The following is a 24444-nucleotide window of genomic DNA, read 5'->3' on the forward strand; positions in this document are numbered from 1 at the left end:
TAAATATTACGATGTAATCCTACGGTCCCACTCACCTGCTGCTGTCTTGCAGGCTCAGCCTACACTACTTAATCGGTATCAGACTTTCTGCCCTTATGCTGTTGAATCAATAGCAATAATATGTAACCGAACTTTTGATTTTGAATGCAGGTCAGTTTGATAAGTGGCCGATCGTTTAACTTTAGTCTTAGACGTCCTCGAACAATTATTTAGGCTACAAGACAAGTCTACCTCCAGATAGTGAGGAAATCATTATCTCCACTGGTTTAAACTGGAGATAAGTACAGTTAGTTTTAAACAGCAAACAGGCCAAATTAATGTTTAATCAATCAAAGTAAATATTCGAAGCATATACGATCATAGGCCTACAGGTTTTACATGTTTATTTTCGAAGTTAGAGTTTGGATCCCATCTACACCGCCTCAGTAGCATGCAACGTTCACTAACGAGGCGGCTCTACGGATGGGTGTGGTTAGCGACGTCACCTAAGGGGCTGATAAAGTCCTGTGCTGTCAGAACAAATGTGGCCTAATGTAAAGTGCATTTCCAAACGATGATCTGATGAACGGGTTACATGGTGAATATCAAGAAGAGTAGACGCGCGTTGCTAAGCCTATCTGACACGCGTCAAAATCTCCCCGTTATTATTATTATTTTTTTGATTATATGGTTGCGTTAAACCCGCTCGCAGCATCGGTTAATTCCAGTGACAACTCAAAGGGATATCCGGATGACAGCTTTTCGAACTTCGAACAACAAAGTTGCAGATTCGTATGTAATCTATTTGTTTTCAGTCTTTGAAACTGTTGTGAAAGTAGATTATAAATGTCTGGTTACGAATCAAAGGGCATGTACTGCCAAACTGAGGCAATAGTAGAATATTATATCTAATGAAATAGATATTGTATATTTATCAATATAGCCTATATATCATTTGGTGTGAAATCATTAACCTTTTAATCATTAACAGCCGACAATTTGCATCTGTACATACTCTTTCAGTCATTATTTTATTGGCCTACAGTTGTTTATCTTTATCTGCTACTGCTAATTAAAGCACGCTTTATCGTATATATCTCAGTTACACTTTGATATTCAGATGCCTTTATCTCAAAATACATACGTGAGCAAATTGCCGACAAAAGAGTAAACATTGACAGTTTCATAGAACTTAATCTGAGATGTGTAAAAAAAATGTCCATCAGCGGTTGACGACCAGTTTTAATATTTGTCTGTGCCAGACATTAGATAACATTAGATAAGACACCAGTGACTTACAGTCAAACTAATACTCCGATGCACACTCGCTGCGTTAAATAGCTTATTGAAACTTTTCCGATTGTGCAGCGCAAGGATCACAAGCTGTGTTCATCTGTTAAAAGAACAGACGTTCTGTTTTTCTATCGCTCTGAGGAGAAAACTATTTTCCACCGCTGCATTTTCCCCTTTAACCTGCTATCTTGTTTACTCTCTACCTTTATCTTCATACACAGTGGGATGATATTTCTCATTCCCATCATATAAACAAAAAGCGCCATATCAATTTGTGTCATATCAGGAGGCCCAGAAATCAATTAGGATTTACTTGTATCTCACGGGATAGCCTTGAGGCTGCTTACGGTGTAATAATATCACTGGAGATCTTCAGTCCTGTTTTACTCTCAAATAACTCAAAGGTGTGTAGGAGTGTGTGTGTGTGTGTGTGTGTGGGGGGGGGGGGGATCCTGTAGTTTGTTAAAATAACTTCAAGGCCAAATCTGTGCATCCTTTTCCGTCCTCCAGCAATTCGACTGATTGAACAGCATTCCATTGGTAAGCTCCTAAAACAAGTCAAGGTCACACTGCAAAAAGACCCGTTGGGCCAGTCCGTTATCCCACAAACTGAGCACTCAGTGTACCTATAATATTCCGATGCTAAAAGCATCCATCCCTGACCGACAAACTGCCCCACCCCAGGAACAGTTTTAATGAGGTTAGGGCTTTGATCCTGCCAGCGATGGATTTACGATGGTGTGTGTGTGCGTGTGTTTGCGTGTGTGTGCGTGTGTGGCAGATGGCTGAGCGGTGAGGGAGTTGGGATAGTTATCAAAAGGTTGCCAGATCAATTCCCCGTCGTGCCAAATGATGTTGTGTCCTTGGGGAAGGTACTTCACCCTACTTGCCTCGGGGGGGGGGGAATGTCCCTGTACTTACTGTAAGTCTCTGGATAAGAGCGTCTGTTAAATGAATAAATATAAAGGTAACTTGCAACTCCAACCTGCAAGTTTGTGTGTGTTACACACCCGTCTTGTGGATGAGCACCATACCTTTCTCGAGGGAATACCGGTAAACCTCTTAAAAAGCTTGCTACACTTGATCCGTAAGTTCAAGCTGTCTGTAAGGTCATCCGTGAGACGACATTTTGTCATCAGTCTACTCACAGTTTTAACAGCTCTATAAAGTAGTTATACTGTTACACAAGCAGAGAATGGTTATTGAGGAAGGTTGTGGAAAGTGTTTGAGTCGAAAGTGAGTATTTTAGGTCAGTGTGTGATGGCGGTGGCAGAGACAGGCTGGCAGGTGAATGATGCTTGAACAGGGAAGGTTTAAGCACAGTAAGCTGGACAGGGACTGAGGACTGCGGTGACAGGTAAAGTACCCAAGCTCAATGCGCCTCAATCATTCTGTCTGCTTGACTTGCTCACTCACCTCCCTTTGCCTCGTTCTCTTTTGGGTTTTCACTCTGCCAAATTCAGACTGTTACTCCCCCCCCCCCCCCCCCCTTAAGTCTGCTTACAAGGTCTGAGAGAGTTTTTCTCTCACTGTGCTTCAAATTGAGACAAGTCTTTTCTGAAGCATTTCCATGTCGTTATTGAGGGAGTACAATTAGTGGGTAAATAGGTTTTTTGTAGTCTTTGTGTGGAGGTATGTGCCATTGGCTGTGTGCTTTTACTTAACCGGTGTGTGGGAGTGCGGGGGGGGCAGAGAGTACGACCATGCTATTGGTTGGGTTCTTTCACATCCACTAACTACTAGAACGAAACAGAAAAAAGAGGATAGTTTTCCCTTGGATAGTCTTCTATTTCTAGTTTACTATCCAAGGGAACAGGAAATCAGGGAATTACTAAATTTTCAGCCACTCATTCAGAGATGCTAATAGCAGTTTACTTTTGAGTGTGTGCGTGTCTGGGCATATCCATCTTAGCCTGTGGTATACTTCTGTCCTACCTGCAAGAACAGTCTGTCTTCCTGAAGCAGGCTAACTACCAGAACAGACACCACGCCCTTTGATCTGTGATGCGGTCTGTCTCGTTTACTATGGAGGACTGCCAGCCTGTCAGCAAACTAACCAGGCTGCATGCCTGTCCAAAGAGCAATTCAGTAGACAAGCCACCATTTGACAAAACATCTCATCTGTCTGTCAATAGTTATAACCCCTGGTTCCTATCAACAGCATGTATCAGTAAGTGACTCCACTCTCTCAATATTCGATTTTGTATGTTTGATATATACTGAAATGTGCATGGGCTTAGCATAGTGTTTCCTTAATATGTGGATAAATGGCTGCTCTGGGATTTATAAATGGTGTGAAGTGGTTGTGGTATTATAGAGAGGAATGGCGTTAAATGTTTGTTTTTTTTACCAGGATTATTGACGTCCAGAGGGATTGGTATAGTTTGGTGATTTGTGATCTGTTCTCAGGTATCAAACAGGGAGCAGTCTGTGATGTTACTCAATTTCAATCAAACTAAAATGAACATATCTGAGTTTAGCAATTATTTGAATGGCGAGGTACTTCTGGGGTACATGAATGAGCGGGGGTCAGATGGCTGAGCGGTTAGGGAATCGGGCTGATAATCAGAAGTTTGCCGGTTCGAGTGCTAAATGACGTTGTGTCCTTGGACATGGCACTTCACCCCACTTGCCTCGGGGGGAATGTCCCTGTACTTACTGTAAGTCGCTCTGGATAAGAGCGTCTGCTAAATTACTAAATGTAAATGTACTTCTGCCAAGACTGAAACACCTGTGATCTCCCAGGGTTGGTAAGAAGTCTGATCACTTACATACCACATATTTCAGGGTTCTTCTTCAACAAAAACAACTTTTGGCAATAGACAAAAAAATCTTGTTTATCTAGTGATTTGGACGTATTGTTGGTAGTTATGAGCCGTATCTTGATCTGAGTGACCTGCAGTAACCCTGTCCCCAGTTCTCCCTCAGTCCTGACCTGTTAGTTTTCCTTCAGTCGTAACCTGTTCTCATTGTGCTAGCACTGATTCACATGCTAATAGCATGTTAGCCCAGCCTTGTGACAGCCGCTGTAGGGGCCTGTGGGTCTTACTCTGCAGTAAGACCCACAGGTATGGCATGTTATTAGGCCGAATCCCAATACTCCCCCTTACCCTGACTGGAAGGCAGTCAAGTCAACAGACATGCAGTAGGCTTTTGTCCTGTCACCTTTAACATAGAGAGCAATTACCTCATCCGGATAGCTGGTTGTGTGTGTGTGTGTGTGTGTGAGCATGTGAAAGACAGAGCGTGTGTGTGCATGTGTGTGTGTACATGTGAAAGAGAGAGTGTGAGTGTGTGTAAGTGTGTGCGTGCGTTCGTGCGTGTGTGTGTGTGTGAGCATGTGAAAGACAGAGCGTGTGTGTGTATGTGCATGTGTGTGTGTTTGTGTGCATGTGTGTGTGTTTGTGTGCATGTGTGTGTGTTTGTGTGTGTGTGTGAGCATGTGAAAGACAGAGCGTGTGTGTGTATGTGCATGTGTGTGTGTTTGTGTGCATGTGTGTGTGTTTGTGTGCATGTGTGTGTGTTTGTGTGCATGTGTGTGTGTTTGTGTGTGTGTGTGTGTTTGTGTGCATGTGTGTGTGTTTGTGTGCATGTGTGTGTGTTTGTGTGCATGTGTGTGTGAGCTTGTGTCCAAGGAGACAACCCAAGGCCTCTGAAATATTTACTTTACGAAATGATAATTCTTCACGTTGTGTTTTGCCAACTGCTTTTGCCAGCTACTTTTTTGGGTGTGTAATCTGATTTAGTAAGACTGCATTTTTATGGAAATGAGCAAGTCTTGTTCATACTGACATAATAATAATAAAGTAATTACGCTATTGTTAGAAGGAATCTCTTCTTATTTCCCAATAGATGCCAAAGAGAAGGCTGAAAGAATACATTTGTACACTTTAAAAATAAATAAAACGTGATGGAAGAGACAAAAGAACCAAGACTGCCAGTGTAGAGGAGTCTGAAGGAAACCACATCCTTTTACATCTGTTTTTAATCAGACTTTTCATGTAGAACCTAGACTGTGGTTTGCTCACCATGCTATGCAGTCTTGTAAGGAAAACTAAAAAGCTTTCACTAAAATGTACGTCTTTATATTATCGTCCTGCTTGTGAAAAGGTGACACTAAGGTGCTGCTCTCCAGCTACGCGATCGACAGCATGTCGTCTTTATTTGAGTGGTAACCCCACCCTTCTCTGTCCATCCTCTCTTTCCCCAACGTGAAGGACTTTCCTCTGATTGTGTCCAGTCAGCGATGCAGTAGGAACCCCCTGGAGCTGCTCCGTGTCCAGACCCCAGCCTCCACACCTCGCCCCCCCCCCCAACCATGGCCTCCTCTTCAGAGAGCAGTTTGGACTCTGCTCCCCAGAACCAGCTTCAAGAAGTGGACTCCGGAAAGGCTCTCGACAGGGCGGGCTCCCCAGGGATGCTGGCTGCCAGGTACAGCCCTCCCCCGGGCGCAGAGAGCCGCGCCATCTGCATCCCTTCGCCGTACACGGACAGCAGCCACGAGTACAGCCAGAACCATGGAGCCATGGCCTTCTACAGCCCTTCTGTGATTGGCTACAGCAGGCCTTCCATCTCCAACAGCCCCTCGCTGGGCCCGCCTCTCAGTCCCTCCCTCTTTTGGCCCAACCACAGCATGCCCTCGCTGACCCTGCACTGCCCCCAGTCCTTGGCGTACAGCGAACCGAGCCCACACACACCCTGGGTGGACCGAAAGAACCACGGCCTCACCCCGGACAGGTGGATACTTCACACTGCCTCCTTCGCTTTTAAACTGATTACATCAAACAGTTAACTCATCTAAGCGATGTCTTTAATTAACTAATGCTATTTAATGCAATCTAATAACTGATTCAACGAATGGTTCGATGACAACTTTTGAGTAAACCTCTTATCAGAGGGGTTAACAGTGTGTTCTACACAGCGACACAGCATGACTGCAACAGCACCCTCCAACACATCTGGTGCTCATTCCTCCCTCCCGCTAGCCCCCTCCTGAACCCAGCTAAGCTGCAGGGGACCAGATATGAGGACGGGCAGGAAGTGGTCGGCCTCACAGCGGTGGGCAAGGCCGACATGCACTTCTGCGCCGTGTGTCACGACTACGCATCCGGCTACCACTACGGGGTGTGGTCCTGTGAGGGCTGCAAGGCCTTCTTCAAGAGGAGCATCCAAGGTAGTGTTCACATCCACACAACTGTTCAGTTCAGTCAGCATTCAGCACCACTGTTGTCCAACTGTCACTTAGAGCGTTTCTTCACGCAGTGTCTGTAGAGGGTTCTAGAGCTCTCTCATAACGGTCTCAGTGTTGTTGTATTTCACTCTGTTCTCTACTGAGAATCAGCTCCTGTTTTCATGCCCAAGTTTACCTGCTGGAGCACTCCAAACAGGGCCTTATTTTGTATTGAATTATTATATCTATATAATTATCTATGTTGGGTCAACAGGGACGATAGAGTTATAATGTATGTGTGCTGTCTGAATGACTTGCTTTTGACCGATAGGGCACAATGACTACATCTGCCCAGCAACCAACCAGTGCACCATCGACAAGAACCGGCGTAAAAGCTGCCAAGCCTGCCGCCTCAGAAAGTGCTACGAAGTAGGCATGAGGAAGTGTGGTAAGCCGCCCTCTTCATCCACACACTACCCCCGCTGTTCCGTACCTTAAAAAGCTGCCAACGTCCTCTGATAACTATTAGACCAAATCAAATCGATTTCTCAGGTTTGAGGCCTACTTGCTTGTATCCCGTTCCAGGAGTGAGGCGTGACCGCTGCAGCTATCGAGGGGCAAGGCATCGGCGTGTGCCCCAGATAAGGGACTCCTCAGCTGGGCTGGTGGGCGTAGGGGCTGGGTCCCAGGCCCCCAGGCTCCTGAAAAGCCCCCTGGACCAGACGGAGAGCCAACACTCGACCCTGAGCTCACAGCAACTCATCTCCTGCATCATCGAGGCGGAGCCCCCGGAGATCTATCTCATGGAGGACATGAAGAAGCCCTTCACCGAGGCCAGCATGATGATGTCACTCACCAACCTAGCCGACAAGGAGCTGGTGCTCATGATCAGCTGGGCCAAGAAGATCCCTGGTGAGATGGACTTCTGTGTTCTGCTCAGCGCCTCCTCCTGCTGTCCTCATCCTCATTCAACAGCTAATATCAGACATTGTGTGTGTCTCTGTGTGTGTGTGTGTGTGTGTGTGTGTGTGTGTGTGTGTGTGTGTGTGTGTGGGTGTGTGTGTGCTGAAGGCTTTGTGGAGCTGAGTCTGGCTGACCAGGTACACCTGCTGGAGTGCTGCTGGCTGGAGGTTCTGATGTTGGGCTTGATGTGGAGATCTGTGGATCACCCTGGAAAACTCATCTTCACACCTGACTTCAAACTCAACAGGTACACCTCACACTGCTCAAACTCAAACATCATTCCAATGACTCCAACAAGGTAGAAATACAAATGTAAACAAAAGGTATGTCAAAGATCAAGTTTGAGGCGGTTTTAATAATGCTGCTGTTTGAAAGAGGGGGTTTTGGCTTTCTGGTCTCTCTCCTCTCTTCCCTAGTCACTCCCATTCTGTCAGGCTCCATGAACATGCCTGGCAGAAATCACCTACCTACACCATTACTGCGTGTGTGTGAGTGTGTGTACCAGTGTGCAGGCAGATAAGCGTGATTGTGGTTACAGTGTGTTCTCTGATATTCGTATGAGGAATTGACCTCCCATATACCACCACTTGCAGATATCAATGTTGGCTGCAAATGTTGTTTTGCTATTAGAATCTGATATTCACGTTGCAGATGTCTGCTGTAGATTTCCTGTTTAGTGCGTCAGGGATAATCAGAGTTTGGCTTTTTGACCTTGTTTAGGTCAGAGTCCATTTTTTTCTCTTCCTTCTTTTTTTCTACACTTCAAAGTCTAACATAAAGAGATCAGAGTAAACAGACCAGTTTGCTTTACATAATCTCACACATTGCCCACATACAGCTCTGTGTTGGAACAGTAAACCAACTCCAGGTTTGTTAGGCTGGATGAGGAGTCAGTGACAGGGCTGTTGCTGCTGGGCGGCAAGGTTGGCTGAAGGAGGTCCACTGCATTTATTGACCCTGAGAAGATCTTTTCAGTGAGGGAGAGGGGGGTTCATCATTTACATGATCTTGGCATGTACTGCAAGCTGTTTTTGTGAAATCGTGCCCCTCTATGAAAGTGTTTTCGCTTTGCGGGCTGAATCATGTTTCACCTTTTCCACTGCCACGACAACTATCGCTATAGGCTTAGCTAACCTTGGGGTGTTCTCAAAACATGGACTTATTTTTCACAGTCCTGGAGCTGTTGTGAGGCTTTGGCAGCTCCCGTTCTCTGGGCGGAAGCATCACTTATCCATTCACACCAAAAAGGAGACACGGAGACAACGATAATGATTACACCCTCCTTCATTCTTTTTTCTTTTTACATGTTCCACTCTGCCTCTCTGTTTCCCCTCTCTCTCTCTCTCTCTCTCTCTCTCTCTCTCTCTCTCTCTCTCTCTCTCTTCATCTCTGTCTTCAGGGAAGAGGGGAACTGTGTGGAGGGCATCATGGAGATATTTGACATGTTGCTGGCAGCCACCTCAAGATTCCGCGAGCTGAAACTTCAGAGAGAGGAGTATGTCTGCTTGAAGGCCATGATCCTCCTTAACTCCAGTGAGTCCCACGACCATCTCTGTACACAACTAAAGAGATATTTGGTCGCTCATGTTCAGGTTTTATTAAGGCTTTTAAGCTTTATGCAGCAGAGTCCTTTTTTGGTCAAATACAAAACGGCCACTAATACACTAAAGCAATCCACGGACAGCTAATAAAAATAGACTGGAAGGCCTATTCACCATGGATGTTTGATCTATGCTATGGAAGGTTGTTAACAGCACCTGCAACTTCGACCCAGACTACTCTGCTCTTTTTATGCCCCAAAAGAATGATCTGTCATATGTCTGTCCTTCTGCCTTGTGTTTGTTGTCAAGCGTCATGTTAGTCTGTTATCTGAAATGTAAGAAATGGAAAAACACAGGCATAAGAGTATTGTTTTCTAGGTATAAGTTCAAAGGTGATGGTACCTTTTTTTGAGCGGACATTTTGTTTCCCAACATTCTGTTCTCGCTGACGTCACCGAAAAGTCACTCTGTCCCCGCGGTGCATAGATCCTTTCAATTCCACACGGGTTACTGACCTCTCCCTCTGTCCTCAAGGGGTCAACCCCTCCTCGCTCCACTCCACGCCGCTCCCAACTCCTGCCAGAGCACTCTGTTTACCCTGCTCCTCTCACTCTGTAGAAAGTACAAGTTGTGTAACAGAAACTTAGTGTAGCAACTCAGAGAGCGTACAATTTCTGATTTATTCAGTCCGTTCAGAGTAATAGGCGTGGCTCAGTGCCTGGGCCTGGTTTTTGTGTTGATGTTGGTGAGAAGTCTGATTTATACTTTTGAAAGATTTCTTTCTTTCTTTCCTTTTTAAAAAATTTTTTTTTTTTACCACCAGTGCCATCTAGTGTTGTACATTCTAACCAGTTGTAGACCATCAAAAGAATGAACATGAAATATGGGTAATGTTTATATGCTGGCAGACCACTGCGTGTCCTGCCATAAAACTGTACATTGGGGGTTGGCTGTAGGAAAACTAGTTACATCATTGACACTGCAATTCAGGCCTAACTCTTCTTTGTGTGTGTGTGTGTGTGTGCCCAACCTTCCAGACATGTGCACCAGCTCTCCGGAGACCGCAGAGGAGCAGGAGAGCAGAGGTAAACTGCTCCGTCTACTGGACTCAGTCACTGACGCCCTGGTGTGGACCATCTCTAAGCTGGGCCTGTCCTTCCAGCAGCAGTCTGCCCGGCTGGCTCACCTCCTCATGCTGCTGTCTCACATACGTCATGTCAGGTACGCTTCCACAGCCCCTGGAGGCTTGAAAAGACTTGTAAAGAACTATGAGCTCTGTAAAAAGTAGCCATTACTACTGCAACCTGTTTTAGTGTCACGCTAGTAACAACAACATAATAACAGTGTAATAACAGCCTAATAACAGTGTAATAACAGCCTAATAACAGCCTAATAACAGCCTAATAACAGCCTATTAACAGCCTAATAACAGCCTAATAACTGTGCAATAACAACATAATCAGGGTTCAAAAAACGGGGGGGCTTGGGGGTGTTTGACCCCCCTAATTAAAACTTGGACCCCCCAAAAGAGGGGGAGGGGTCGGTACATTTATATATCGTTCTTACCTGTAATCGTGAATATTAATTTACGCCCTGGAAAAGAAGTTGACCCACACCCAATTATCATTGTATAATTCGCACTGTGGTTATTATGTGTGTTTTGGGGTAAATGATCAAAGGGGTTAGCATGTGTGTTTTGGGGTAAATGACCAAAGGGGTTAGCATGTGTGTTTTAGATGAAATGACAAAAGGGGTTAGTATGTGTGTTTTGGATGAAATGACCAAAGGGGTTAACATGTGTGTTTTGGATGAAATGACAAAAGGGGTTTGCATGTGTGTTTTGGTTGAAATGACCAAAGGAGTTAGTATGTGTGTTTTGGATGAAATGACCAAAGGGGTTAGCATGTGTGTTTTGGATGAAATGACCAAATGGGTTAACATGTGTGTTTTGGATGGAATGACAAAAGGGGTTAGCATGTGTGTTTTGAGGTAAATGACCAACAGGGTTCGTGTGTGTTTTGGATGAAATGACCAAAGGGGTTAGCCTGTGTGTTTTGGATGAAATGACCAAAGGGGTTAGCATGTGTGTTTTGGATGAAATGACCAAAGGGTTAGCATGTGTGTTTTGGATGGAATGACCAAAAGGGTTAGTATGTGTTTTTTGTGGTAAATGACCAAAGGGGTTAGCATGTGTGTTTTGGATGAAATGACCAAAGGGGTTAGTATGTGTGTTTTGGGGTAAAGACCAAAGGGGTTAGCATTTGTGTTTTGGATGAAATGACCAAAGGGGTTAGCATGTGTGTTTTGGATGAAATGACCAAAGGGGTTAGCATGTGTGTTTTGGATGAAATGACCAATGGGGTTAACATATGTGTTTTGGATGAAATGACAAAAGGGGTTAGCATGTGTGTTTAGGATAAAATGACCAAAGGGGTTAGCATGTGTGTTTTGGATGAAATGACCAAAGGGGTTAGCATGTGTGTTTTGGATGAAATGACAAAAGGGGTTAGCATGTGTGTTTTAGATGAAATGACCAAAGGGGTTAGCATGTGTGTTTTGGATGAAATGACCAAAGGGGTTAGCATGTGTGTTTTGGGTAAATGACCAAAGGGGTTAGCATGTGTGTTTTAGATGAAATGACCAAAGGGGTTAGCATGTGTGTTTTGGATGGAATTACCAAAAGGGTAAGTATGTGTTTTTTGGGTAAATGACCAAAGGGGTTAGCATGTGTGTTTTGGATTAAATGACCAAAGAAGTTAGCATGTGTGTTTTGGATGAAATGACCAAAGGGGTTAGCATGTGTGTCTAATTAATCTGTCCTGTAAATCATGAAAAAGGCCCCAGAACATAGCCATAAACCTGTCGGCAGTTCATGAAACATAAAGTGGTTCTCTTCTGTCTCCATAGTAACAAAGGCATGGAACACCTCTCCAGTATGAAGAAGAAGAACGTGGTCTTGCTGTACGACCTCCTGCTGGAGATGCTGGACGCCAACACAGCACCGAGCAGCCACTTGACCACCGCACACAACCCAAGCCCCTGCCCCACTGAGGCTACCACAGCCCCTGCCCCGACCTCAGCCCTGGCCAAGGACCCTGGGTACCACCCCAACCATTCTTCAGTGGTGGACACCTCAGCCCTCCACATCCAGTCCCCGCAGCTGGCCCCTCACAGCGCAGAGCTGGAGCACACAGCCAAGGCAGAGTGGGTTCTCACCAGCATGTAACCGCTGCACAGTGAACGTGATGAGCTGTAAAAACACCCGAGTGAACCCCGATAGCTCTCGCGTCCACTGGGAGTGACACTGTTCCAGGGTCTTGGCTTGGCTGAGGTGGGAGAGGTGGACCTGATTGGGGGGGGGTGAGGGTGTCGCGGTGGGACATGGGGAACAGGACATGAAAACGTTCTTCGTGCGGACACCAAGAGGCTGCACAGACGATGTGGAGGGGCTGTAACTTAGACTCTACCATATCCATGCACTGGTGGACTGGAGAAAACAAAATTCTAAACTTTTGGATTAATGGTTAATATTACAGTTGTAACCAGTTGTAACCGTGAATTGAAATGTTTCTGATTGAATGTATTGATTATTGACGTGCTGTTTGTAATTTTGTGGTTAATGTAGGATGTGACACAGTAGGTGCATATTTGAACCTTCACCAGAAAAAATAATTTTAAAATATATTTGTATCTCCTGAATCGATATGCGTAGGCTATCTTGGTGAATAATTTGCACTGTCTTACGAGGATGAAGGTGAACAAGGTCCACACGTGAACATTTACCACAAGGACAGACTGCTGTTACCAGACACACAACATAGATGAGCTGAGATGTATTTTTGTCGGACGATCTTTGTTCTTTGTACGCTCCAGGGCTGTTCACTCCCCTCGTTCCTCGAACCAGAGCCAACACACGTTCAGAAAGTGGCCTTGGTGATGTGGACTCAGAAGACCCAACCAGAAACTGTTTTAAAACATGAACGAACCGGCAACATGAACGAACCGGCATACACCCGCAGCCCTTTTCATGGCGCTTGTGTGTCTGATGTCTAACGTCCTGTCAAAAGTTCTGTTAAGTGTTACTTTATAGTAACACACCAACAAAAGTTTTCATTTGTATCACGTGAACATCAAGCACAAAACACAAAGTCATGGCAAACAATGTTTATTGTCAATAAAAATTTGCAACTATACAATACGTCCCATAAATAACCGTTGAGAAAATAAATCAGACCGTACACATCACTGTTTATGTTCCATTGGCCAACTGGGAAGTGCAGGGGATGTAATGAGGAGAAGTTTCACAGAGCGCTAGTGGTCAAAGTAAACACCACTTTGATTCTTAAAAGACAATCACAGCTTAGCACTCAGAATACCAAATATTAACGTGAGTAAATAAATCTGTGTGCAGAAGCAGTAAGCACAAAGTCCAATCTACACACCAACGCATGCTTTAGGATTGTGCATGTACTGTGCAACTGTACTGTGATGTACTGCTACATTCATTTCTTACTGGCTGGCATTATCTTATACATTCATTATTCTGTATGCTCTGGTAGGACAGCAATTCGATTTGCCTCGTTCAACTCACTGAAAGCAGAGCTTAAGAGATCAAAAATCATTATTGTTATTTTTATCGGTGCTGCAGTGCTAAAATGTAGTCAATACAGTATGCACGCACACACACACACACACACACACACACACACACACACACACACACACACACACACACACACACACACACACACACACACACACACACAGACACAGTAGAGCACAGATCAGCCCAATGTGATCATTAACAAAGAGGCCTGTTTGTGTGGACATGGTCATTACCAATAATTCACCTGGTCTCTATCAGTAGTTTTCCATTATATACAAATGCATAAAAACAAGTTGCAAGTACACTGTTGTCTGAATAAAGTAATTTAAAATAAAGTTTTTCTCCCCAAAAAAGCACTGACTACAGCAAGGCATGTTTGCAGATGACTTGCTGCCATTACTCAGCAATAATCACATTTCAAAAACTGAAATGTTTCTTTCAGTCGATATGTACAAAGTTTGCTACCTACAGTTTGTTGTAAAATGGTAAAAACAGCAAATGTGGTACAAAATGACCATACTATACTCTCTGATCCTTTGGTAGTAGGCTTCCCATCATTATTATCATTATGAGAAACTACAATTACAAGTCTGTGACAAAACACATCTTAAAATACCTCTTTGAATTGATGTTGAAGACAAGGTTTGATCGGCAGCATTTACTAACATATTACATATAAAAAGATTTACTTTAACCTGAACTAAGGATATGGCTTCTTTGCTTCAATGCTTTCACACCATAAGTTAATATATAAACATGTTCTTAAATAAATTCAAAATACCAATTTGCAGCTGAGAGACAGAAAAAAAAGTCCTTAGGGTCTCCAGTCTGTGCAGGTTAGGGGCTCCAGTGAGAAGGTGTGTGGGGGGGGGGGGCGAAGGGGGGATGGGACAGTGTCGCTGATGCCTCATGTGGGCGGGGGCCCGTTCGTGTATCTCAGCATGGGGTAGAAGGAGCGGGCAAAGTTGTTGGACATGGTGCAGCTGTAGTCCTCCTCAGACATGGGCACCAGGCAAGCCAGCACCAGCAGCAGCAGCAGGAGCAGGTGGAGGGGGAAGGCGGCGCGCAGCACCCGCTGGAAGAAGGGCCGCGCTGGGGACGAGTCCCTCTTCTCCTCCCTGGGGAAGGAGACACCCACACACACCCGTCAGCATTAACAGGAACACATGGCTGACGTCTTGACCGACAGACGCACGTATAATACAGTATGCCATGACGTATTTATAACATGTTCTTATGTTGTGATGTGTAGCTCGGTGGTAGAAAGTTTACCTACAGATCAAGAACTCCCAGGTTCAAATCCCCCCCTCCCCTGTATGTCACTCTTGATGAAAGCATTTGCTAATTGAGTACATGGCAATACTGTTGTATTGTTTGTGTTCCAGCGGTAGAAACTTGCGTGTGGAGGTTGGGCTGGGTGAGGTTGTGTTAGAATGGTCACACACATTCAGCATGTACCTTTTAAAAATGGAGGGCTGTGTTCCAGGAGGTTGTTTTCCAGATTCCTACACAAACATGCACAAGCAGGCACAGGCACACACACACACACACACACACCAACACACACACACCAACACACACACACACACACACACCAACACACACACACCAACACACACACACACACCAACACACACAGGCACAGGACACACAAAACCACATAAAACATTAGAAGTGATTCTATTTCAAGCTGTATGTGATTCAACAGCTTTGTTAGGTGAATGAAGCTGAAAGCATTGACAAAGACTTGCATGCACCACACAGCCCGTAGAAAAACCTGAGTGCTCCGACCAAAAGTAGTCTTTGGAAAAGTACAAACTCCATTAGGCTACTCATGGAGGTCTATGCATGCAGTACAGTATCGTACCTTCTTTCTTAGCAGAGGACAGTCGAGAGATCTTAGGCCCACAGTGTCCACCCCTGAACCTGTCGGACCGGATTCCTGAGACACAACAGAACAGAAAACAAACATTAAGAACACCGGTAAAGCGGTCAGGCGACCAAACAAATGTATCAGTTGATCCGGGATGTTCATAACCGTGTAACAAAATACCCGACTTCACAACAAAGCTTATGGAGGTGTTACATTTACATTTAGTCAATTTAGCAGACGCTCTTATCCAGAGCGACTTAAAGTGAGTACAGGGACATTCCCCTGAGGCAAGTAGGGTGAAGTGCCTTGGCCAAGGACACAACTTCATTTGGCACAGCCGGGAATCGAACCAACAACCTTCTGATTCATAGCCCGACTCCCTAACCACTCAGCCATCTGACCCCCACAGGTGTTCCTAGACGTACCAGCCTGTCCTGCAGCACGAGCAGGTCGCTGGCCACCTGGCGCAGAAGGAGACGAAGCTTGTTGCCGATGACGTGGACCTTCTCCTTGGCCTCCAGGCTGTCCTCTGTGGTGGGCTCCAGGAGAAGCTGGGAGGAGATGTCCTGCAGGGAGGACACCTGCAGCTGCCGACCGCGTAGCTGCTCCCGCAGAGCCTGCAGGGGGCGCGAGAGAGCACGGACGCCATGGTTAGGCTCAGCGCCAGAGCGAGTGACGTCCTGTGTGAAACCAGCGCTGGCCGGTCAAACGTCGACAGTCGTCGGAACGAGCCGTGAGCTTACCGTGAGGGCGTCTCTGTGCTTCAGGAGGGCGTCGCGCGAGGCCGCGCGGTCGCGGATGTTGACGGCGTAGCGCGTGCTTTCAGCGCGGGAAAGCCACAGCAGCAGAGAGTGCAGGGTCTCCTGGAACTCCTGGAGCACACACACAATGTCAAAGGTCAGAAAAGCTATTGGCGGCATTCCAAAACACACCCATACACATTAAAGCACCAATCGATTTTGATCTGGAACAACCCCTTTTTACAAGCAGCGTCACTTCCAGTGTACGACAACTGCCTGTTGTGATGTGACGTACAACCATAGAAGTGCACCTTAAACAACCATAAAACACCCAAGGATCGTCAAAGAGTTGTGCGTGTGTCTTCTCACCTGACACTGCATGAGGGCGCTGTGCAGCCCCTCCTCCCAGCTCTCCAGGCTGCAGCAGGCCTGGGCCCATCTGAGGTTGGCACAGCGCAGAGCTTCCTGCAGCTCCTGGAGCTCAGCGCTGTCGCCCTGCTCGAAGCTACGGCCACTCAGGTTGATGGCGATCATCAGAGACTTGTAACTGTTGAAGGTCTTCTGCATCTCCTGGATGGGGTCGGAAGCAAGGCTTTCGTCAAGACTTTTCGCGTGTTTTTGAAATCGTTGTCGTCGCTAAGGAATCGGAATCGCGAATTCCGTTTTGTGTCGTGTTCAATTGTGAGTTCCGTTCTGGAAACAGCCCGGGCGACTACCTTGAGCTTCTGGATGTTTTCCTCCATGTCTTGGACCCTCGTGGAGGGAGCCAGCCTCCGCAGTCCTTCCAGCTCCGACAGCACCCTGCCCAGCCAGGACGTGACGTCCCCGAGGTCAGAGTTGAGCCGGTGCCACTGCTGCAGGTCCTGCTGGATGCTGCGCTCCTCGCTGAGCGTCTGGGCCTGCAGCAGCTCCCAGCGCTGGATGACGGCCGCCCCCGCCTGCCTCTCTGCCGGGAGCAGCGAGGGGAGGCCCTGGGAGTCCAGCTCGTCATCGTTCAGAATCAGCTGGACCCTCTTCACACTGTCTATGCTGCCAGTGCACTCTGACATCAGCTTAGCCTGGACACACCACACACACACATTTGTATTTTAGAATAGAGAGAACTATTAGTCCACAACTGAGTTAGGGTGTGTGTGTGTGTTTAAGTGAGTGAGTGTGTGTGTATGAGTGAGCGAGTGTGAGTGAGCGAGCGTGAGTAGGAGTGTGTAAGTGTGTGTGAGTGAGCAAGCGTGAGTAGGAGCGTGTGAGTGTGTGTGCTTACATAGCCCTGCTGGTGGAAGGGGGTGTCGGGGGTGAGTGTGGGTGAGGAGCCCAGGCGTCTGAAGACGCCCCTCTGAGGTCGCGTCCTCTCCAGGGGCTCTGGGGAGTGCCAGTTGGGGGGGTCCGTCACTGACTTCACTGGAGCGAGGAGAAGGAGACGAGAACAAGACAAGAGAGGGATGAGGAGAGACGCAGAGAGAGAGACCAGGAAGAGGAACCCACCTGCTTCCTCATCTGTCGAGGTAAACGTGGAGGCGTTCTCACAGCATTGCTGTCCAACGCACAATACACAACAGGACGGCATGCAAAGACAAACCAGAACAGAACACTGTCGTGCAGTGTTCCACCCACTACTGAGAACAGAGGTGGGTGGTTCAGGACCATGAGTGGATAAGACACAGTGAGGGGCCTCTGGGACTGTTAGACCTGGCCGGGTGCTCCATGGGAGACACGTCATCGAGACATGATACAGCACATTAGTGGAGTTTCTGAGAGGAGTAGTAACTCAAAGTCTCTCTCTTGAATGAAGTGAAGTCAATTCAACTTGATGGGGTCAGCAAAGCTGAGATATGCGGTCTCAAAAGTGGTGGGATGGGTGGTGAGGCTGGAGGGGGGGAGAGGCTGGAGGGGGGGTGAGGGTGGAGGGGGGGGTGAGGCTTGAGGGGGAGTGAGGCTGGAGGGGGGAGGGTGAGGGTGGAGGGGGAGTGAGGCTGGAGGGGGGGTTAGGGTGGAGGGGGAGTGAGGCTGGAGGGGGGTGAGGGTGGAGGGGGGGGTCATGCCTGGCCGCAAGGCACATGCAGGAGGCAGAGTGCCTACCCGAGGCTGCTTTCAGCGCTCTGGAAGTCGCCTTAACAAAGGACTCAGAGCTCTCAGCGACCTCTACCTCTGAAAGGGAAAAAAGGTGGGTCAGTGGAGCTTAATGGGCCTCCTCAAAAACTCTTCACCAAACTTCACTCGACCCTGGTGACAAAGAACAAACTAGAGAGAGAGAGAGACAGAGGCAGAGAGAGATGCGGAGACTGAGAGAGAGGCAAAGAGATAGGCAGAGAGAGAGACAGAGAAATATATGAAGAGATAGAGAGTGAAAGACAGACAGAGAGAGAGAGAGAGAGAGAGAGACAGGGAGAGTGGCAGAGAGAGAGACAGAGACAGAGATGAAGAGACAGAGAGTGAGAGACAGACAGGCAGAGAGAGAGACAGAGAAAGAAGCTGAGTGGAGTGGATCTGAGAGAGGTCACCTGACAGGGCGCTGTAGAAGGTCACATCTTCCTCGTCCTCGTGAGAAGACGACCCCCCCACGTCGACCGTGTGGTCCCACTCCAGGGGGATGGAGTCCACACTGACCGGGGTCTCCCGACCGGAGCGCTCCAGGGGCGGGGCCAGCAGGTGACACACCCCCTGCCGGCACGCCGACTCCACCCCCACGGAGCACTCGTCTTCCTCCTTCTGTTCATCATCCTCCTCCTCCTCCCTCCAGGACCCCCCGGGGAGCTCTCCTGAGTCCTCAAGGTCTGTGTCGCAGTCAGACAGGTCTCTCTCGTCATCGAGGACCTGGGCAGGAAACCAGCTCTCAATAAACCACATCAAATACATGTTGCTCATTAGATTTATAACTGCTATTTAGATATAAATCTCATCGGTATGACAAATTGATTTCACTTCGTATGACTGAATAAGGTGCAGCACAGAGATGGTTTGAACAGGTGAAAGGTCTAAAAGGTTGACAAGGTGAGCTCGACACCATGCTGGAGAATAACCGTGCATTCCTGTAGCAGACGCTCTACCCAAAGCGGCCCACGGTCGGAATTTAAACCTTGATCTGCAGTCCAATGCTCTACCACTGAGCTCCACCCTTGAGCTTGTGTCCTTGGGCAAGGCACTTCACCCGACTTGCCTCGGGGGGGGGGGAATGTCCCTGTACTTACTGTAAGTCGCTCTGGATAAGAGCGTCTGCTAATTGACTAAAATGTAAATGTAGCGGCGTGAGACTGACCGGCCGTCTGTTGGTGAGGCGGTGGTGGAAGCGGGCCACCCTGCCAAACACCTCCTGGCAGTACGAGTGCAACTCCTCCAGCTCGTCCTCGATCAGCACGGCATCCAGCGGCGCACTCTTCTGGATCAGGACCTCCCCGAACACGATGAGGGCGTCGATCTTGTTGGTGTTCAGCGTGATCTCCTGCTGGAAGCCCTGAGGTGGCGAGGTAGAGCGAGGGAGAGCGGGGGAGAGCGAGAGAGAGCGAGAGTGAGAGAGCGAGAGAGAGCGAGAGAGAGCGAGAGTGAGAGAGTGAGAGAGAGCGAGAGCAGAGAGAGAGAGAGAGAGAGAGAGAGAGAGAGAGAGAGAGAGAGAGAGAGAGAGAGAGAGAGAGAGCGTCAGCAGCCAGGAAACACACTCTGGCGTCATCACATCTTCAGGAGCGTTCACATGCAGTTCAGAGCCCCGCAGTACGCTGGTAGCAGGGTACAGCAGCCCGGTCAGGCTAGGGGTGAAGGGGCATCGCAGAGCTTACGTTGAGCTGCCTCATCTTGTCCTCCATGTCGCTCTCGGAGAAGTGCTCCACGTTGGTGAGCTGGAGGTCCATCTCAGTGAGCCAGACCAGGATGGCCTCACGCGTGCCTTCAAAGTCCTCCCTCTGAGAGGTGAAGTGCTGGGGAAACACAGAGACACACAGGGTGACCTCTGATATTTGGGGGGTTGCCTGATCGATTCCTCGCCCTGCCAAATGACGTTGTGTCCTTGGGAAAGGCACTTCACCCTACTTGTCTAGGGGGGAATGTCCCTGTACTTACTTTAAGTCGCTCTGGATAAGAGCGTCTGCTAAATGACAACATGTCAATTTAAATGTAAGAACAGCCATGCTAAACGTGACCTTCTTTCGTGACACACTGGTGCATTCCAAACCACCAAAATAACAGGACATCATTCCGTATATTTTTATTTTAATGGTTCCATCAATTTAAATCACATTAATGTGAATGCCTTTGTTTTGTAGGGCCTGTGGTTAGTTTTACATTGTCTGTCAGGAGAGCTACAAGGGACAGATGCTACCTGCGGACTGACTCCATCTGATCAGGATTGTGGAATTCTTTGATTAACTCTGATCTCAAAACAGCGACTGAAATATCCCTCATCTGGTGTGGACCACACGTCACTAACGGAAACGGCTGCTTAGCAACGTGACTCGCCTTGCTTGGTCACCGTCTGGGAAATGACCTTAATACACCAGGGCTTAGCTGATCAGCCCCAAGGAGAAACTCAGCAATACACACTACAGCCTCCTTATCTGACCCCCCCAGGCCAGCGCCCTCTTCAGGAGCACTGCTGCCACTACAGGCAGAGACCAGAGCTGCTGCTGGAGTTCTCCACTCCAGCTTACAGCTTCCAGCCCTCACAGCTGACATCCACACTAAGAATAGCTGGCAGACCTAACCCTTCATCCTCAAGAGGATCTACAAACTACAACATGCCTGTGAGAGAAACAATACAGGGCAATCCCTTGACTGGGATGACCCCCTAGCCAACTTGAGTTTGTCTTGCGAACAGTGAATTCAGAGTCTTGTTAAATGTACAGTCGATGCCACAGTATAGTAACAGCCTGACCCTTGACCTCTAACCCTGCCCTCTCACCTTCAGTCTGCGCAGAATGGCGGACACTCTCTTCTGCAAGCTGTCCCAGCGCTGGTTCCCTTCGTGGACCATGACCTTGAGCTTGCTGGCTGCGTCCGTGCGGTTCTCCCTGGCCAGGCGGCGGTACTGCTTGTTGACCAGCTCCAGCTGGGTCAGACGCTCGTGGACCTGCCTCTGGAAGGCCTGCAGGGGTGGGGGGGAGGGGAGGCAGGGAGGAAGGAAGGCAGGGGTGGGGGGAGGGGGGGGGGAGACAGCAGGAATGTTAGGACTCTCACCAAATCAGTCCTGGTTTATTTGATCATTTTAAAGCAGTGTATAGCTACATAAAGATGGATATCATTTAGGGGGAGGCAACAATGTTTGGTAAACAACACTATTATACTGTAGTCCATGCAGCGGTCCAGAGAAAGAGAGGACTTCAGCAGAGCTCAGATTAACCAGTCTAATCTCTTTTAGTAATCCATACTGCCGGACCAAAAGCTTCCTCTGTGGGCAGCCTCAACCCCAGCACCAGCACCACCACCACCACACGAATGACAGAAACACTACTGTAGCCCCGGATGAACAAATGGATCTATGAGTGTTCTGTGCTGACGTCATGTGGGTGACTTAGCGGACCTCAAACTTCTTGAGCTCCTCCTTGGCGCTGGTGTAGAGGACCTCGGAGGAGGCCGGGTTGGCAGCCGTGCGCTCCGCCGTCCTCAGCCAGTCCTCGAAGCGCGAGTAGTCGTCCATGAACTTACACCACAGTCGCCATGTCTCCTCAATCCTGACAGGAAGGAGGAGAAGAAGGATAAGTAGGAGGACAGGAAGAGAAAGAGGAGGAGAGGAAGGAGGAGGAAAGGAAGCACAGCAAAGAAGAGCAAAGGAAAGAAATAACATCCGTAAGAAATTCATTAAATAAACAATTTAATCAAAAACTGACAATAAATCACCTTAACGGGGAACAGCTTGTCAGCAATATGCGGTGTGTCTGCATCCAGGTCTCCTGCGTGTGTGTTGGTGTGTGTATGTGTTGGTGTGACCCTCACTTCATCCTCCACTCCATAGACATGGCACAGACACAGAGCGTGTGTGTGTGTGTGTGTGTGTGTTGGTGTGTGTGTGTGTGTGTTGGTGTGTGTGTGTTGGTGTGTCCCTCACTTCATCCTCCTCTCCATGGACGTGGCACAGACACAGAGTGTGTGTGTGTGTTGGTGTGTGTGTGTTGGTGTGACCCTCACTTCATCCTCCTCTCCATGGACGTGGCACAGACACAGAGTGTGTGTGTGTGTTGGTGTGTGTGTGTGTGTGTTGGTGTGTGTGTGTGTGTGTGTGTTGGTGTGTCCCTCACTTCATCCTCCTCTCCATGGACATGGCACAGATGTTCCTCCATCGGCGGTCCAGGCTGCGGCTGGTCTGCTGGATGGAGTCGCTCTCCGTGTCGCTCCCACAGGCGTCCGCATCGTGGAGCAGCACGTCACACAGGGTCAACACCGACGCCACCCCCTCCGTGTGCTGCTCAATATCCCTCTGCAGGTCCTACACACACACACACTATTAGTTCTCAGTTCTTCAAGGTTCTTGGAGCACCTAAACGAGAACACAGAAGGAAAGGTTTTCCAGGGCTGCTACTTCAGAACGAGAGGTTGCACCGGCAACTTAGAGCTGAGTCTTGCCAGAGCCATTTTCTCCTCTTTCAGAGCTCTCCGTCCTCTTTAATGACAGGAGCAGACTTTTCTCTGCTACAGAAGCAGGTATGAAGCCCTCGGACCGCCTCGCTCTCTTTCTCTCTCCTCCGTTCTCCTCCTCTCTTTGTGGTGAATGGGGGGACTAGAAATGCTCCATTTATCTGTACACTCTGAGCTTTTCCACGCCCTGGGTTTCACATCAGCACACAGGAGCCCTCTCAGCCTGATGTGAGTCTCCTAACAGCCCCTGCTCTCCACACCCTGCTGGGGCTTCAATTACGGTGCAGCGCTCGGATGTCCAGAAATCACTGAAGTCTTCCACTTCAATCAGACCCGTTTCCAACGTGATCTCTCAGTTCCCCACAGAACCACAGAAGAAGAACAGGTATGGGGCACTCCAGGAGCTCACTGGATAAGTGAGCGTTCCATGTCGGCTGAGGTCTGGGTTCGAATCCCTTTGCTGCATGCCTACCCTTCTCTCTCTCTCTGTACCTTTCCTGTCACGCTTCACTTACAAACGGGCCGAGAACGCATCAAAACAGACCTGAGCAGGCACGCGCTCCTGCTTGTGCTTCTGACCGTACCTGCAGCTCTGCCAGCTTGTTGTGGATCTCGTCGCTGTGGCAGACGCTGTAGACCACGGGCTTGTTGAGCTGGGACTCCACGCGGGACAGCCAGGTCCGCAGGTTGCTCATGTTCTTGTCCAGCTGCTGCACCGTCACCAGGGTCTCTCTCAGCTTCCTCACCCTGCAGGGACACAAACACAGCAGCCCGTCAGCCAATTAGGGGGCTAGATCCCCGTCTCCCCATCCGTGATGTCTTCGGTTGTGGCTTCAACCTCACCCTTCCTCTCCTGTTTGACCTGTGGAATGTTCTAGAGGACACAGGGTTGCGACAGCAGGTCAGACTGAATGTAGACAGCACATGCTTCCCCTTTCAGTGGAATGTTTGACTGCGATGCTGTGATGTCCCGGAGCATACGAGCTCAGCTAAACCTCACAACACGACAGCTTTGAACAGATGACGTAACCATGACGAATGAGAGGTCATGCTGCCAAAACTCTGCCGTCGTTTCCCTAAAACGCATCCTGTGGTCTTCACACTATGTGATTATCATAGTTCTCATTCTCACAGACACAAGAGGGGGGGGGGGGGGGGGGGGGCACTAGCGCAATGCATGCTGGGAGCAGGAGTGACCTACATGAGCCTGCCCTTCTAAATGACGTCGCAGGAAGAATGTGAAACAGAACTGGCATTCCAGCTTCACTAACCGGCCAACGACCCGCATCGGTGTGTTCTCCAGGACGCACGGACAACAATACAATGTAGCATTCCACGGTCATGTGACCTAACATAGAACATTCCACTGACAGCTCCCACAAACCAACCCGTTTTTGAGTGTACGAGTGTGTGTTTGTGCATGCGCGTTTGCACATGTGTTGAGTGTGTGTTTACACATGAACTGTCTGATTCACGTTCATTCTGCTACGTCTCTGCTGAGTGTGTAGCTAGACTGACACCACGGTTGTTAAGGTGACTGGTGTTTGCTCCTGGTCTCCAGCTAGACATACGGAACACCAAAGCTAAACCAGCAACAAGCAGCTCTGTGACAGCACGATGCATCCTATTGGTCCTTCCTCCAGTGTTAACAAGGCACGGTGTCGGATACTGAAAGCGATCTCCAATCGCAGAGCCCAACGCACAGACGTGCCGGCTTGTCTATT

General features: G+C 48.3%; 2 protein-coding genes across 4 annotated transcripts in view; one reads left to right on the top strand and one right to left on the bottom strand.

Moving 5' to 3' along the window:
- Nucleotides 1–543: 543 nt before the first annotated feature.
- On the top strand, nucleotides 544–12540 carry esr2b (estrogen receptor 2b). Of its 3 annotated transcripts, none has more exons than XM_084680504.1 (9): nucleotides 544–771; nucleotides 5490–6009; nucleotides 6258–6445; nucleotides 6774–6890; nucleotides 6995–7354; nucleotides 7514–7652; nucleotides 8805–8938; nucleotides 9984–10167; nucleotides 11854–12540. In XM_084680504.1, exons 2-9 carry the CDS (start codon nucleotides 5591–5593, stop codon nucleotides 12170–12172), a joined length of 1860 nt encoding a protein of 619 aa, XP_084536630.1. In that variant the 5' UTR covers nucleotides 544–771; nucleotides 5490–5590; the 3' UTR covers nucleotides 12173–12540. The 3 variants fall into 3 exon arrangements, with proteins under 3 accessions (XP_084536630.1, XP_084536622.1, XP_084536638.1); XM_084680496.1 differs by lacking the exon at nucleotides 544–771 and adding an exon at nucleotides 3351–3442; XM_084680512.1 differs by lacking the exon at nucleotides 544–771 and adding an exon at nucleotides 3351–3442 and having other exon boundaries at nucleotides 7028–7354.
- A 1094-nt stretch (nucleotides 12541–13634) lies between these two features.
- Nucleotides 13635–24444, bottom strand: part of syne2b (spectrin repeat containing, nuclear envelope 2b) — an 85931-nt gene continuing 75121 nt past the window's right edge. Inside the window, exons 112-127 of the mRNA XM_084680525.1 lie at nucleotides 23305–23467; nucleotides 22384–22571; nucleotides 21669–21819; nucleotides 21051–21233; nucleotides 19933–20070; nucleotides 19419–19613; nucleotides 18664–18976; nucleotides 18242–18310; nucleotides 17427–17563; nucleotides 16882–17223; nucleotides 16535–16735; nucleotides 16169–16297; nucleotides 15851–16042; nucleotides 15420–15494; nucleotides 15011–15057; nucleotides 13635–14670 (exon numbers count right to left, since the gene is read on the bottom strand). Coding sequence (XP_084536651.1) covers nucleotides 14460–14670; nucleotides 15011–15057; nucleotides 15420–15494; nucleotides 15851–16042; nucleotides 16169–16297; nucleotides 16535–16735; nucleotides 16882–17223; nucleotides 17427–17563; nucleotides 18242–18310; nucleotides 18664–18976; nucleotides 19419–19613; nucleotides 19933–20070; nucleotides 21051–21233; nucleotides 21669–21819; nucleotides 22384–22571; nucleotides 23305–23467 — 2734 coding nt within the window. The 3' untranslated portion in view covers nucleotides 13635–14459. The remainder of the gene's footprint in view (nucleotides 14671–15010; nucleotides 15058–15419; nucleotides 15495–15850; nucleotides 16043–16168; nucleotides 16298–16534; nucleotides 16736–16881; nucleotides 17224–17426; nucleotides 17564–18241; nucleotides 18311–18663; nucleotides 18977–19418; nucleotides 19614–19932; nucleotides 20071–21050; nucleotides 21234–21668; nucleotides 21820–22383; nucleotides 22572–23304; nucleotides 23468–24444) is intronic.

The sequence above is a fragment of the Hypomesus nipponensis genome, chromosome 3, assembly GCF_054491055.1.
Source record: "Hypomesus nipponensis isolate SF chromosome 3, ASM5449105v1, whole genome shotgun sequence".
Taxonomy (NCBI): Eukaryota; Metazoa; Chordata; class Actinopteri; order Osmeriformes; family Osmeridae; genus Hypomesus; species Hypomesus nipponensis.